The following is a 17,222-nucleotide window of genomic DNA, read 5'->3' on the forward strand; positions in this document are numbered from 1 at the left end:
TAATCCCAGCACTTTGGGAGGCCGAGGCGGGCAGATCACAAGATCAGGAGATGGAGACCATCCTGACTAACACAGTGAAACCCCGTCTGTACTAAAAATACAAAAAAAGATTAGCCGGGCGTGGTGGTGGGCTCCTGTAGTCCCAGCTACTCGGGAGGTTGAGGCAGGAGAATGGCGTGAACCCGGGAGGCGGAGCTTGCAGTGAGCCAAGATCGCGCCACTGCACTCCAGTCTGGGCGACACAGCGAGACTCCGACTCAAAAAAAAAAAAAAAAAAAAATGTACCAGGACGTATCTTTGTATTTGATATATTACTTCCTGATTCACTAACAGAACAGAACTACTCAATATGACTTCTGTTTTCATGTTCTGAGAGAACAAGTTCATAACCGCTATACAAGTTTAAGCATTTAGGTTTGTTACTGTGCTGACGGTTTGTGTATAGAAATCACAAATATTTACCAAATATTATAAAGAGGGCTACAGCATAGAAAACACTGCTACTTGTTATGAGGGAGTGAATGAATAAAGATGAATCACACAGATATGTAAACTGTAAAGTTCTTATCAATTATGAAGCTTCTTCTACCTCCATCTTGTTCATCTTTGTAAAAGCACATATCCATGTATTCACACTTGCATTCTATATTCAGTGACTATACTTAGCACAGAATTCTTGGGGAAAGATTCTAGCTAAGTAAAAAGCAGCTGACCTGAAATACAAAAACAGTGAGTGAATAGAAGGTGGCATGCTCTGTACACATTTGAAGACCTTCAGAGTCAATGGGCTAAGCAATACAAAGAAGGAAGAAACAAACAAACAAACAAACAAAACCAAGCATTTCATGCTCCTCTGCTCTATCTCCAAGAAAACCAAGAAATGGTATTATTACTTAGAGTCAGACGGGCTCTCTTGTTGCAGCCAGTTCTTTTTATCTGAGGCTGGATCCATTAGGCCTGATACTTTCAGACTCTGAGCAATTTATTTTACTTTATCTCATACATATTCAATGGTTGTTATATTTACCATCATGAAGAATGTTTTGGTTATGCTTTTCTGTCTCTTTATGCATGTAATTAACAAGATAATGAATTATGTGGTTCGATTGCCAGACTTTGTTCCCAGAGGCTGAAATATACCACAGTGGTCCCAGAATCCATTCCAGGGTGGTTTTTCCTCCTTGCCCCCCCTACTCTGTGACAATACAGCTAGGCAGACAAGGCTGACTCATAGTTCTTTTGAGGAAAGAGGCTCCAACAGGTTCTTTCCTGTCTAGGCTGCAATCTCAGTGCAGGGGATTTTGTTAGGGAAAACAAACTGCCTTTCCAGCCACAGGTGATGGGAGTCAGGACACTATTGGCCAAGCAGCCCTGTGTGGGCTGGGCATGAGAAGGCCAGCCACGTCTCAGGAGGCCTGAGTGTGAGAGCCTGGGGCAAACTCTGCCCCTTGAGGATTCTAAACCCAGTGGTGGCAGGTCAAACCATATTTCCCCACTTAGAGAAGAAATGCACTGAGTGGACCAGGCGCAGTGGCTCACGCCTGTAATCCCAGCACTTTGGGAGGCCGAGGCAGGTGGATCACCTGAGGTCAGGAGTTCAAGACCAGCCTGGTCCACATGATGAAACCCCGTCTCTACTAAAAATACAAAAATTAGCCAGGCATGCTGGCGCACGCCTGTAATCCCAGCTACCCCGGAGGCTGAGGCAAGAGAATCGCCTAAACCTGGAAGGCGGAGGTTGCAGGGAGCTGAGATCGCGCTCACTGCAACAAGAGTGAAACTCCATCTCAAAAAAACAAAATAATAATGATAAAAAAGAAATGCACTGAGTGCACAAAGATAAGGCAGCTCACTGACCCACTGCCTGGGGTCTGAGCAGTGCTGAGCACCTTTTCCAGTTCTCTGAGGGGCTGACTGTGCTTCCAGGTCAGCCTGGCTGACTCAACCTGGCTGCTGAAGGGTGACCTCCTGTGTGCACTCATGTCATGGAGTTCTTTGCAGTAACCTTGCCACAGTCACTGAAGGTACCACTGCTGTCTCCTGTTGGCCTGCTCAGAGGTTCTCTCTGGATTTCTGCTCTATTAAGTTCAAGCTCCAGCCCAGGGGAGAGCCGCCAGCCTCACAGACAACACAGCCCCTTTCTTAATTATCTGTTTCTAAAATAGCAAACAGGCTATGTGAGTGGAGAGAGACAGAATTATGTTTATTAAATTATAATGTATATACAGTAAATGATGTACATCCTTCTTTAGGGTACAGTTCTAGAATTTTGACTAACACACAGTTGTATAATCACCACCATAATCAAGATATAGAACATTTCCATCACCCTAAAAATTCCTTTATGTCCCTTTGTCATTAACCCCTCCCTCTGTCTCCAGCCTCTGGCAACCACTGATCTATTTTCTGTCTCTGTGGTTTTGCCTTTTCCCAAGTGTTGTATTAATGACAAGGCCTTCATTAACATCCTTATTTAAACCAACATGTGCTCTGCCCAACTTTCTGCTGGCACATCTCACCCTTATACTTTGCCCGATTTTTTTTCAGAACACCCACATTAACTGAAAATAAATTATTATTTACTTAATTACTCTTTCTCATTGGAATGTACACTCTCACTAGAATGTGAGAGCGAGAACCTTGCCTGCTTGCTGCTAGATCTCCAGGGTTCAGGACGCTGCCTGGTGTCTTGTAAGTGTTTGGTAAATATTTTTTGAATGAACCACAAAATGAACAAGGATACTGGAATTTCCGGGGACCCTCTCCATACTCAGGTAGACCTTGTTAAAAAGAGATTATTTTTCCCCACAAAAATGTGTTAATTTAAGAATTGCTGTGTTGCCAAAGTAGATGATTATCTGCCAGTAACACAATTAGGAGTAATTAGGGGCCAGGTGCGGTGGCTCACGCCTGTAATCCCAGCATTTTGGGAGGCTGAGTGGATCACTTGAGCCTAGGAGTTTGAGACCAGCCTGGCCAACATGGCGAAACCCCTTCTCTAAAATACAAATACAAATACAAAATAAAAAATACAAAAATTAGCTGGGCCTGGTGATGTGTGCCTGTAGTCTCAGCTACTCAGGAAGCCGAGTTGGGAGGATTGCGTGAGCCCAGGAGGTCGAGGTTGCAGTGAGCCTTAATTTTGCCACTGCACTCCAGCCTGGGCAAAAGAGCAAGACCCTGTCTCAAAAATAAAAAAAAGAAAATAAAAATAAGTAATTAGGCTGATCCAGGTTATGGATTGTCTTTTAAGTTTACTTTCAGGCTGATTAGGTTACCTAGAATAGAACTGGCCTGAAGTGACTAAAATGGAAATAATGATAGTAACTATTTCGTAAGGTGGTTACAAAAATTAAATGCTACAAATTGGGCTCAGTGTTTACTGCTCAGGTGATGGGTGCACCAAAATTTCACAAATCACCAGTAAAGAACTGACTCATATGATCCCCAAAATTCTATGGAAATAAAAAAAAATTTTTAAATGACCTAATATAAGTGAAGTGTTTCATGCAGTGGTTCTCAGCTGGGAGCTATTTTGTCACCCCAGGGACATCTGGCAATATCTGGAAACGTTTTTTTCTTTTGTTTGTCAAAACTGGGGTGGGGAGGCCAGGTGTGGTATTCATGCCTATAATCTCAGCACTTTGGAAGGTTGAGGTGGGATGATTGCTTGAGGCCAGGGGTTTGAGACCAGCCTGGGTAATATAGTGAGGTCCCATCTCTACAAAAATTTAAAATTAGCCAAGCCTGGTGGCACATGCTTATCGTCCCAGCTACTCAGGAGGCTGAGGTGGGAGGATTGCTTGGGCCTGGGAGTTCGAGGCTACAGCAAGCCATGATCATGCCAGTGCACTCACGCATAAGCGATAGAGACCCTGTCTCTTAATTTTGTTTTTTTTTATTAAAAAAATAAAAACTGGGGTGGAGAGGGCTAGTACTGGAACCAGCTGTTGAACATCCTACAATGTACAGGATATCCCCCACAACACAGAATGACCTGTCCCAAAATATCAATAGTGCCACCAGTGAGAAACCCTGGGTTAGTGCAGCATCAGGCACATGGTAAAAACTGTATTGGTGTTTGCTATGATTATTATTTTGTAAGTGGCCCTTCTTGACAAATGTTCCCACACAGCCTGACAGTGGAGGTATAATGGAGTGTTGGGTTGAGAGCTAGGTTGGACACCTAGCTTTACCCTTTATTAACTATGTGACTTTTGAGCCCTTACTTGACTTCGCTATACCCCATATTCTTTGTCTATCCAATTGGAATAACAGCAACTCCCACAGAGAGTTGCTGGGGAATTGGATAAAATAATTCATACAAAACATTCAACACTGCAGTAGCACGTAGTAAATGTTCAATAAATGCCATCGATTGTTGCTGCTGTTGTTGATCCAATAAAGACCTTTCCACAGAATATAGTGAAGGGATAGAGGACAGTTTCAATAGGAAAAAAATTACTCATATAAAGTATATACAAGTGTATATTTCATATATTAATAAATATGTAGAAGTTAAATTTAAACTATCCTTTTTAAGGCTGCTATTTATAATTTTCTAAAAAGTATATTGCTTTTGCTTTCCTAGGGTAGAGCACCTCCTTGATATAAAGGATCCTCTCAATTTTAAACATTTGTATCTAACACAGAATGCATAATTATTTAATTAAGACGTTTGGTCTTGATTAGAAATATAAACACATTAAAGTATTTTTGAGAACGTGGATCTCAGATATGAAATATAAGACTTAGGAAAGTTAAACACTAGTGTAGCAGCAATAACCTCTTGTGTTTGAGATTCGTTAATCTCTTATTCCTTCATTGAAATAGGAAGGAGAAGCTTGCAGTGGGTAAGTAATTGCAGATTTGTAGCCATTTCTAGCAGTTCCTAGAATCCCCTTTATAATCTAATATTTGTGTTTAAAAAAAAATCTAATATTTGTAAAAGTGCTTTGGAAATTATAAAACAAAACTATGGAGATGTGGGCCATTAGTATTATCATCAACCCTAACAGGATGTTAGAGAGTCAGATGTTGCCACTTCAAGGGAGATACCCAAGTTTTGATGCATTTCAGGAAGCCAAAATCAGGCTGCAAGTAAACTTTGTATTTAAGAATAAATGAGACCAGGCTTGGTGGCTCACGCCTGTAATCCCAGCACTTTGGGAGGCTGAGGTGGGCAGATCACGAGGTCAATAGATCGAAACCATCCTGGCTAACATGGTGAAACCCCGTCTCTACTAAAAATACAAAAAATTAGCTGGGTGTGGTAGTGCGTGCCTGTAGTCTCAGCTACTCAGGAGGCTGAGGCAGGAGGATCGCTTGGATCCGGGAGGCAGAGGTTGCAGTGAGCCAAGATTGCGCCACTGCACTCCAGTCTGGAGACAGATTGAGACTCTGTTTCAAAAAACAAAAAACAAAAACAAAAGAATAAATGGTTAATTGATAAACTATGCATTATTTCGTGTAATATTAGAAATACAATGAAGAACTGTGTTTCTCTGCATAAAACTTTTAAGTACGTATTTTATAATCTGTTACAAAATAGTTGGGTGGAAAAACTCCCACCATATAATGAAAAGGCAAATGACAACCTGGGAAAAATGTTTGCAAAACATATGCAAAGATTTCATATTCCCAATAGAGAAAAAAGTCTTATAGATCAACAGGAAGGATATAAATGCTGCAATAAAAGACGTGAACATGCAATTAACAAAAGAAATTCAAATTGCCAGCAAATATTAAAAATGTTTAGAATTACTATCAACCAAAGAAATGCAAATTAAACAATACTTTTTTTTCCTTTTAAATTGGCAGTGGTTAAAATGTTTCTATCTTCTAGATGAACTATTTTCTGAACACCAGAATTCAGCACAGCACCTGGCACCAAACAGGATCGACAATCATTTAATAAGTAAATGAATGAGTGATGTCCATGCAACCTAGACATGACTGACATTCACCCTTTTCTTTCTTTCTCTCTTGAGAAGGGATGTCACGCTGTCACCCAGGCTGGAGTGCAGTGGCCTGTCATGGCTCACTGCAGTCTCAAATTCCTGGGTTCAAGTGATCCTCAGCTTCCTGAGTAGCTGGGACTACAGGAGTGCACCGCCACACCTAGCTATATTACAATTATTTTTGTAGAGAGGAGGTCTTGCTCTGTTGACCAGTCTGGACTCAAACTCCTGACCTCAAGTGATCCTTCTGTGACTTGGCCTCCCAAAGTGCTGAGATTACAGATGTGAGCCACTTCGCCCAGCCCACTGTTTTATTTTTGTGAGTATATTGTGGGTTTATATTTATAAATTGGGTGGGGAGAAGATCCCCTTTCTTCTTGAGATCGTTTACCTTTCTTGCTTAGAAAGATAAATAAATGGTTTGAAAGTGCTTATTGGGGGGTAGTTGTTTTTTTTTTTTTAATGGAAAGTGACTCAAAAGTGAAGTCTCAGTTCAAGACTTTTTTTTTTTTTAAGTCTTACTCATAAGGAAGTGAGTATGAGGTGAATTGCATTAACCTAAAGTACTGCAGAGATGAAACTTAAAGCAGGAAGCAACATACCATGAATGTACTGGAAGGGAACACATTTGTGTCATGTGAAGAGACATGACAAAAACAGCCCTCCTTAAATTATTTGTGGCAATAGTGATCACATTCATTTTAATTTTGCCGGAATATTTCAAGACACCGAAAGGTGAGTATGTAATTGTAAACTAGCTTTCCTTTCTTAATTTTAAAAAATTAGTGTCAGCTAGTGGTTACAGAAAAGATCCTCTTTTTGGACACATGCTGCATAGGCTGAAGTTCTAGATCTGAAAAACTAATAAAATAAAACAAGATTGCAATTTTAGTTGACTATTATATAGTACAGTAACCTAATTCATAGTACTTAATTATCATAGCATACCTAAAAATGAAAGTATTTAAAATCTGTAGTCTAGATTTTAGACATTGAGATTACAATAATCGCATCATGATTTTGCTCTTTGAAACATTTTCTTCAAAGCAGCTTTTTTTTTTTTTTGAGACAGAGTCTTACTCTGTCGCTCAGGCTGGAGTGCAATGGCCCAATCTTGGCTCACTGCAACCTCCACCTGCCACGTTCAAGCAATTCTCCTGCCTCAGCCTCCCGAGTAGCTGCGCCCACCACCACGCCTGGCTAATTTTTGTATTTTTAGTAGAGATGCAGTTTCACCATGTTGGCCAGGCTGGTCTTGAACTCCTGACCTCATGATCCACCCACCTCGGCCTCCCAAAGTGCTGAGATTACAGGCTTTTGCCACTGCGCCTGGCCCAAAGCAGCTTTAAGTATGCTTTTACATTTTGGAATTCTTTAATGAAGAAAGTGATATTTATTGTGTTAAAAATGCTAGAATTCCCTTTTCTACAACTATTTTACACAGATAACTTACCGTCACCTTTTGACAAGAAAAAGCATTTATGTATTTTGAAAATACAATTAAAATAAAGTGAGTGGAAATTTAATCAGATGTGTGTGTATGTATTTGTAACTGGAGAAAAATGGAACAAAATTAACTTTGTGAACATTTCAGAAAATTGTGATATAATTGCTGAAACCTAGATTAGGAAAATAAATAGGTATAAATTTAAACTATTTTGATATGTTAGCAAAAGACTTGAAAATTTATTAATGTGAGTATTTGGATGGTAATTGTGCTCCCTAGCATTTAATAAGAAGAAAAGGTGAAAATAAAAGGCTGTATTCTATCATTAAATAGTCTTTATATGAATTTGATTAAAATCAGAGAAAAACTCATATTTGATGATTTGCTGCAATGAATATTTATTGTTGCATATATGTATTGCTAAATAGCCAGATAAAAATATTTTTGCTAATTATATTTGATGACATATTTCAGTGATTATTTGATGTTGCCTTTACATGATGCTAAGCAGCAAGTTAAAAATATTTTTGCTAAATAAACACTATGATTACAATTTGGTTTTCTGGCATTATGTTACTTAGATGAAGCAATCATAGCACATATTTTCAGTGCTTGATTCCACTGGGTGAAAATGTGTTATAAAGAGAATAGTTAGAATAAAGATAATCTATTTTTAAGATATTGTGGGCTGAGAGTAAGCTCATTTGATAGTTATCCGGAGTAGGTTCTATCTATCTATCTATCTATCTATCTATCTATCTATCTATCTATCTATCTATCATCTATCTATCTATCTATCTATCTATCTATCTATCTATCTATCTATCATCTATCTATCTGCACCTAGCACCTCCTAAAAATCAGGTTGGATCTAATAAAAACCAGGTAAGCATCCCAAAAATGACTTAATTAACTATTGGCTAGTATTTATGAGAACTGGTGACTACAGGAGCATGTTAAAGGTTTTCATTTTGGGGCAGACACGTAGTTCTTTTAGTTTTTGTTTCTCAAAGTGAGAAGCATGGCCTTCTGGGGCAGTGGTGAGCAGAAAGAAGATAGATGAAGCACAGAGAAATTCTTAGTGGGGGACAGATGGGAGCCCCTTCTATTGGTGGGTAGAAGAAAGAGCTCTTATAAAATCTATCTTAGCCAAACTTCTTTGGCCTAATAGTAATGTGTCAGTTCTTCTTCATCTTGTCAATAATCAACCATCATTTATAATGATGTTTGTTCTCTTGCTTGCAGAACTGGTTACATCAGCTCCCAATACTGCCTTTACTGCCTTCCCAAACTTAAAATAGTTGTTTCTCTTCTCCTGGTCCAAGAACAGCATAGATATTACTCCAAACTCTTTCTGGGTTGATGGATTTTTTTTTTTTTTTTTTTTTTAAGAGACAGGGTCTTGGTATGTTGCCTAGGCTGACTCCTGGGCTCAAGCAATCCTCCTGCCTCAGTCCCCAAGCAGCTGGGACTACAGGCACATACCACCCCACTCAGGTGGATTTATTGGGGAATTTTGTTTCAAAGGAACCCTACTTGGGGCCAACAAACAAAAATGTTCAAAAACCACTGTCTTCTTTTACATTATTTAGTGGTAGAAGGAATTTTGCACAGAGCTGCCATAAACAAAAAGTTGATTACTAGGCAAAATGTTATACACATGCAATTGTGTAATAATAATAAAATAATAATAATAAAAACCGTTATATTTTTATAATGGTTTATGGATCGCCAGGAACATCTTTTTATAGCCTCATTTAATATGGTCCCATATTGATTAAATGAAGAAAACTTGGACATAATTGTCTTGGTTTTTAAAACTTAGTTCTTAATCACAATAATAGTTGACCTATGAAATGAGTTAAATTGACAACTAATACTAAATAAAATAGCTAGTAAAATTATTTGATGGTAAGCTAAGAGTGTTCTAGAAGTGCTACAATTAACCTTGTGAAATTCTCCTGCCTAGTCTTACTCCGTTAGTTTCTTGTCTTTTTTTTTCATTTTTTCTCATGTTCTATTCACTTTAATTTCTAAGATAAATATTATAAAATAACTTTTACTTATAAATTATTCACTGATACCCTGTCTTTAACATGTCAAATGAATTCAAAAGGAATCTTAATGAGGAATAATATACTCATGAGGTTTAATAGATTTGATTTCGAAATAATAAGCCTTCTGAAGTCCTAAGTTAAAAATAAAGCACCTTGTTTGATCATTTTTCATCAAGAATGTATCTGAGTCTCTGAGTAATTATTAGTAGGAATATTCCATTATCACAATTATACAGTATAAGCTATTTAGTCTAACTTTACCAAAAAAGGGAGCTACTTCAACACTGTGAGACTTATAATGGGTTTGCATTGGGTATGCACTACTAGCAAGATAACCTATTTTACAGCAGTGTTTTTTAACCTTTCCATTTATTTGAAAGGCAGCTAAGATATAGTAGTTAATGTAATGGTTTGATGCATTTATATTACATGTAGATAATGGAGATACAAAAGGGAGTGGTGGATATATTTTGATTCAGAGCTTCTTGCAATTAAGGGAGCTAGCTTACTCCCAAATAAGACTTTCCAACCTGTTTTTTGGACTTACAGTGTTTAAGAGAGAACTTGGCTAACCCTCATGTGAATCCCAGTGCTCTTTTATTTATTTATTCTTTCACCTGTGCTAGAAACCTGGGGCTACAAAAATGAAAGGCAACTCTTCCATCAAGGAGTTTTCAGTCGGGAGGACAACTGACTGGCAAACAACTAAATAAAATACAGGAATTAACTAAAACAGGGATGTAAACAAGATGCAATGGGAACATAAATATTGCTTCCATGTCAGTCTTTGGGAGGACGTTCCTTGTATTTCCATTTGCAAAGAGAAATAAATAATTGTCAGAGTTCGAATGATCACCTAGTATTCCTTCTTATCTGCTTGCAAAAGCACTTTTCAAGAGAAGAAATCATGACAATTATTAAATAAAATATTCTCATATCAGTATATCAATAGTTCCTGAAAGTGGCAATTGCAGTGAGTCACACAAGTGTACTCCCAGTGATTTGTGGCAATACAGGATAGGAATAGCACAGATGAGGCTGGGTGCGGTGGCTCACGCCTGTAATCCCAGAACTTTGGGAGGCTCAGGCGGGTGGATCACCTGAGGTCAGGAGTTCGAGACCAGCCTGACCAACATGGTGAAACCCCGTCTCTATTAAAAATACAAAAAACTATCTGGGGCCAGGCGCGGTGTAATCCCAGTACTTTGGGAGGCCGAGGTGGGTGGATCACTTGAGGTCAGGAGTTCAAGACCGGCCTGGCCAAAATGGTGAAACCCTGTCTCTACTAAAAAACTAAAAATTAGCCGGGCATGGCAGTGCGCACCTGTCATCCCAGCTACTCTGGAGGCTGAGACAGGAGAATCACTTGAATCCGGGAGGCAGAGGTTGCAGTGAGCCGAGATTATGCCACTGCACTCCAGCCTTGTGGACAAAGCGAGACTCTTTCTCAAAAAAAAAAAAAAGAAAAAAAGAAAAAAATAAGACAGAAAGAAAAAGAAAATTAGCTGGGCATGGTGGTGGCGTGTGCCTGTAATCCCAGCTACTCTGGAGGCTAAGGCAGGAGAATCGCTTGAGCCTGGGAGGTAGAGGTTGCAGTGAGCTGAGATCACCCCATTGCACTCCAGCCTGAGTGACAGAGCAAGACTCCGTCTCAAAAAAAAAAAAAAAAAAAAGGAATAGCATAGATGAAAACACCTCAGACCTAATTTTATCTAGCTGTTTTGACTTCCTCACTTTCTTTTAAGAGCCAAACTGACATAAACTCTGTTTACCAGCTTTCATTTCCCCTTCTATTTCACACTTTGTGATGGAAATGGTGGTATAATGAACAGTGAAATCGAAGAAAACAAAGGATAAAGGAACTATAGGATAAACTGCCATAATATGAGCATGTGTTCACAGTGTTTAAGTCTATATTATAATGACCACCACATCAAGGGTAACTGCAATTAATTTCCTGAAAGTGTTGTTCTAGTTCTCAAAAATGAATGCTCTTTTTCTTATTCATAAATATTTAATCAGTAATCCCCAATAAGGCCTTATGACTATTTAAACTATTTTTTTATTTTAACAAATACGTTTACATGGGCCAGTAATATGCCAAGTACTTTGACGTATATTTTACAAAATAATAATTCGCTGTAAAATGTATCAAATATTTCTACTCACGGTGCAGCATCATTCTCAAGAGAGAATGTTCTGAAAATCTTTAGAAAGAAGGAATAAAACTAGATGGATAAATGTACTTTGTGGTAAGATTTTGCTTCTTTTTAAAAATTTTTATTTATTTATTTACTTATTTTTGAGACAACGTCTTACTTTGTCACCCAGGCTGGAGTGCAGTGGCGTGATCTTGGCTCACTGCAACCTCCAACTCCTGGGTTCAAGCCATTTTCCTGCTTCAGCCTCCCGAGTAGCTGGGACTACAGGCACGCACCACCATATCCAGCTAATTTTTGTATTTTTAGTAGCGATAGAGCTTTGCTATGTTGGCCAGGCTGGTCTTGAACTCCTGATCTCAAGTGATCCACCCGCCTCAGCCTCCCAGAGTGTTGAGATTACAGGTGTGAGCCACCACACCCAGCCAGATTTTGTTTCTTGTTGAATTTTCTGAATCATTACAGTTTTAAAATGGCCACTAATGGACACGATATTTTCATGTATATATTTTAGGCACTAAGTATTGGCAAAAAAATGTGTTAAATATAACACTTTCCATCACTTTGACAGAACTGGCTTTATTCTCTAATTTGTTAGGTTGCAATACCTACTAACAACCCTTGCTTAGGTTGCTTTCTAACTGCTTGTCTCATCGTTTTGGTGGATAAATGCTCTCTTAGTATATCTCTTTTGCTTTTTAATTTTTTAAAAAATTTTTTAAGAGAGACAGGGTCTTGCTTTATGGTCCAGGCTGGACTCTAATTCTTGGGTTCAAATGATCCTCCCACCTCAGCCTCCTGAGTAGCATATTTTTTTTTGCTTTAATAGAAAAAAAAGACTTTATCTAAAACATTCATATGGTGGTATATCTTCCCCTTACACTGTTCTGTTTCTTTTCTCTTATCACTTATGTTTCATCACCTATATGATTTATTTATTATGCATTTTTAAAAATTATCTGATTTCTCCAAATAGAATGTAAGCTCCATGAAACCGAGGTTTTGTCTGCTTTGTTCACTGATGTGTTTCAAGCAGTTAAGAGAGTGTCTGTCACATTAGGGGCACTCAATGAATATCTGTTGAGGGAGCAAACTTGCTGAATCATGCTGTTAAGGAAATCAAAAGAAAACCTTGAAGGAGGCATTTCTGATCTGACGTTCACAAACACCTTGTGATTTAGGCAGGCCAAGTGTTATCCTCATATTTTTGAAAGATTAAATTTCATCACAAACCTAGAAATTTTAGGTTGTGCTAGCGTGTGAAATTTATTTTGCAGAATATTTTACTTGAAGATATATGTCTTTTTACACTGAATCATTTTCCTGCCATTTTCTTTATCTACAGGGAATTTCATAACATTCATTTACTTCTCTTATTTTGACAAGTAAAATGAGCAGTCTCCTATGTCTCAAACCTGCCTTTCAAATATTGCTATGGTATGTTAAAAATTATCCCAAACTTTGCTCCCTGCCTCCAGCAAACATTTCAAATGGTCTTTCCCAAATATCCTATGAGTAAATCCATAGTCCGTTGCTCCTGATCTGGCTGAAACTACAGATATATCATCATACACAATATGATATGTTTTTCCCCCTTTTCTGCTCAGTATTACCAGAGAGCCTTCAATGATTGGCCCCCAAATTGAAACATAGTCTAGTTTTTGCTATTGAAGTGGATAATCTTTTTGAGCTTATTCCAATCATTTTTTTTTTTTTTTGAGACAGAGTCTTGCTCTGTCGCCCAAGCTGGAGTGCGGCGGTGCGATCTCAGCTCACTGTAACTTCTGCCTCCCGGGTTTAATCGATTCTCCTGCCTCAGCCTGCTGAGTAGCTGGGATTACAGGAGCCCTCACCATGCCCAGCTACTTTTTTGTGTTTTCAGTACAGACAGGGTTTTGCCATGTTATCCAGGCTGGTTTCAAACTCCCGAGCTTAGGCAATCCACCCACCTCAGGCTCCCAAAGTCCTGGGACTACAGGCATGAGCCATTGCACCTGGCCTATTCCAATTGTTAAAGACGACAGACCTGTGACCAAAGGAAAACATCATATGTTAATGAATGTCTCTGTAAATTAGGCAGCTAAACCGTAAAGTCTCTCCTATCCTGGCAGCTAATATTTTTAAATTGCTGAATTATGCTATAGAATAACTAATAATGTGAAAGATTTTTAGAAATAATTGACTGTTTTTAACAGGCATAATTTACATACAATAAAATAGAAAGATCTTTTTAAAAATCTTTCATTTTAAGCTCAGGGGCTCCATGTGCAGGTTTGTTATATAGGTAAACGCATGTCACGGGGGTTTGTTGTACAGATTATTTCATCATCTAGGTATTGAGCCTAGTACTCATTAGTTATTTTACTGATCTTCTATCTCCTCCCACCCTCTACCCTCTGGTAGGCCCCAGTGTCTGTTGTTCCCCTCTATGTGTTCTCATCATTTAGCTCCCACTTATAATTGAGAACATGTGATACTTGGTTTTCTGTTCCTGTGTTATTTTGCTAAGTATAATGGCTTCCAGCTCCATCCATGTTTCTGCAAAGGACATGATCTGTTTCTTTTTTGTGGCTGCATAGTATTCCATGGTGTATATAATACCACATTTTCTTTATGGAAAGATCTTAAGTGTTCACTTTCATGAATTTTGACATTCGTGTGCACCTATGTAACTACTATCACATACCAGATACAGATTTACATCACCCCAATAAAGATTCCTCTGGCTCGGCCAGGCATGGTGACTCATGCCTGTAATCCCAGGACTTTGGGAGGCCAAGGCGGACAGATCACTGGAGGTCAGGAGTTAGAGACCAGCCTGGCCAACATGGTGAAACCCCATCTCTACTAAAAATACAAACATTAGCTGGGCGTGGTGTCACGTGCCTATATTTTCAGCTACTTGAGAGGCTGAGGCAGGAGAATCACTTGAACCCAGGGGGGCGGAGGTTGCAGTGAGCCAAGATGGCGCCATGTCACTGCAGCCTGGGCGAAAGAACAAGACTCCATTTCAAAAAACAAACAAGCAAACAAAAGATTCCTCTGTCTCTTTCCTTTCAAATCTCCTCCTGCATCCCCAAGGCAACATCTGACCTGTGTCACCATAAATTAGTTTTGTCTCTTCTTCTATTTCATGTAAATGGACTTATCACACAGTAAATATTTAAATATTTTTGGTCTGGCTTTTTTTTTTTTAGTAGAGATGGGTTTCACCAAGTTGGCCAGGCTGGTCTCAAACTCCTGACCTCAAGTGATTCTCCCACCTTGGCCTCCCACAGTGCTGGGATTACAGGCGTGAGACACCGTGCCTGGCCTGGTCTGGGTTCTTTACTTAGCATGTTTTTGAGATTCATCCATGCTATTGAGTGATTCAGTAGCTCCTATCTTTTTATTGCAAAGTACTCCATTATATAAATACACAACATTCGTCCCTTTATCTATTGGGTTATTTCCAGTTTGGGTTATTATAAATATGCTGCTATGAATATCATTGTACAAATGTTTGTGTCGGTATATGTTTTCACTTCTATTCAGTAACGCTCTAGTCGTGGAATACCTGGGTGTCTTAGTCAGCTTGGGCTGCTATAACAAAGTGCTGTAGACTGAGTAGCTTGTAAACAACAGCCTTTATATTTCTGCAGGTTGGAAGTCCAAGATCAGTATGCCGGCATGGTTAATTCTGATGAGGGTCCTCTTCTGGGTTGCAGAATGCTGACTTTTCTTCGTATTCTTACAGGATGGAAAGAGAACTAGTTACCTCTCTGGTCTCTTCTTATAAGGGCACTAATCCCATCCATTAGCTCTCCACTCTCATGACCTAATTACCTCCCACAGACCCCACCTTCAAATACCATCATATTGGAATTTTAGGGAGACACAAACGGTCAGTCCATTTCACTGGGTGTGTTTAATTTTACAAGAAGCTGCCAAATGTTTCTCTGAAGTGGTTGTACTAGCAATATTTCTAGTAGCAAAAAATTCTCATTTTCTCTAGTTTATATTTAATATACTGAATCAATAACACTTAGAATATGTATAGTCAAAGAAATAATCTACATTTCTTCCAAAGTTCCCTGACAACTAGTTAATGAGGTCTTGGGAAAATGCGAGTTGACCTAGAGTAGCCTCTGGTGCGCCTAGTATCTGTCAAATAATGAAGATTTTAATGTAAGTTTTCACTTATTTGTAGAGGTCAATGGATAGTTGAGATTTTCTTGCAGTCATACCCTGAAAAATACTCCTGGCACAAAATATCTAAAAATGTGAAAAAATATATTTAAAACTTTAGAAATGTAGAGTTGAACTGATAAGAAAATAAGACTCCTTGGAGGCAGAAAATGAGTAGGAATTATAAATACATATGGGTAAGCAAGAGTGAACAAATTAGTGCCTCAGGAGCATCTGCAAATCTCTGGTGGCCTGGAATTTCAATTTCACTGGGTCATATGTCAGGAGACGGAAGGCAAAGTCTAAGACTGAGATATGACTGAGATACTGAAAAGTGATATGCTCCATAAAACAGTAATCTAGGACAAATTATGTCTGGTTTTGAGGAAATTTGTCTGTCTTCACTTTGGCTATGGGTGGAGAAAGGCAGAAGAGTCTTTTGAGATTTTGTAAACACAGCTGGGCATAACTTGGATGTTGAGGATTGTTACCTGTGAGGTGTGAAAAGTCCAATCCAGGAATGTAGTTAAAGTCACTTTGGGTTAATGGTGCCATTAGACACTCACCAGAGGAAAACACCAATCCTCTCTGGAGGAAAACATCTTTACACCATTCCTCAAATAATTTCCCAGAGTAAAATTCCAAGGAACAATAGCGATTATCAAAAATCATAAAACACATGAAGACTCAATGGACAAGAATCAACAGAAACAACAAACAACAGAATCAGATGTTCAAAGAATTCAGGTATTGGAATCATGAGATATAAAATAGAAAATATTTAGTTTGTTTCAGTATATAAAATATTACATCAAAAAGTATGAGTAAGCACAGAAGAATGTAATTAGACTCATTTCATACCATGTACAAAAACCAATTCAAAATGGATTAAAGACTTGAAGACCTAAACTGTAAAACTACTAGAAGGAAACATAGGGAAAAATATCTATGACATTGTTCTGGGCAATTATTTTTTTGGTTATGACCCATAAAACAGGCAACAAAAGCAGAAATATACAAATGAGATTGTATCAAACTAAAAATCTTCTGCATAGCAAAGGAAATACCTGAGTGAAAAGAAACCTACAGAATGAGAGAAAATATTTGCAAACCATGTATATAAGGGTTTAATATCCAAAATATATAAGGAATTCAGACAATGCAACAACAAGAAAATAAACTGACTTAAAAATGGGCAAAGGACACTGAAGAGATATTTCTTTTTTACTTTTTTCTTTTTTCTTTTTTTCTTTTCTTTTCATTTTTTTTTTTTTTTTTGAGACAAGGTGTCACTATGTTGCCCAGGCTGGAGTGTAGTATAGCTCACTGCATTCTTGACCTTCAGGGCTCAAGCTATCCACCTACCTCAGCCCCCTGAGTAGCTAAGACTACAAGTGTGGGCCACCACACTGGCTAATTTTTAAATTTTTTT

General features: G+C 38.4%; 1 protein-coding gene across 5 annotated transcripts in view; it reads left to right on the forward strand.

The window, feature by feature from the left end:
* TMEM156 (transmembrane protein 156) overlaps nt 1-17,222 on the forward strand; it is a 214,070-nt gene that overhangs the window by 143,354 nt on the left and 53,494 nt on the right. For 2 of the 5 annotated variants that reach the window (XM_032135535.2, XM_032135536.2), the window contains exon 1: nt 6,511-6,695. The exons of 1 other annotated variant lie outside the window; for it this stretch is intronic. In XM_032135535.2, coding sequence (XP_031991426.1) covers nt 6,608-6,695 — 88 coding nt within the window. In that variant the 5' untranslated portion in view covers nt 6,511-6,607. Of the gene's footprint in view, nt 1-6,510; nt 6,696-17,222 lie in introns of those variants that run through there. 2 more of the 5 variants (XM_058430286.1, XM_058430284.1) reach the window with 1 other exon arrangement.

This window comes from Hylobates moloch, unplaced genomic scaffold (genome assembly GCF_009828535.3).
Source record: "Hylobates moloch isolate HMO894 unplaced genomic scaffold, HMol_V3 SCAFFOLD_17, whole genome shotgun sequence".
Taxonomy (NCBI): domain Eukaryota; kingdom Metazoa; phylum Chordata; class Mammalia; order Primates; family Hylobatidae; genus Hylobates; species Hylobates moloch.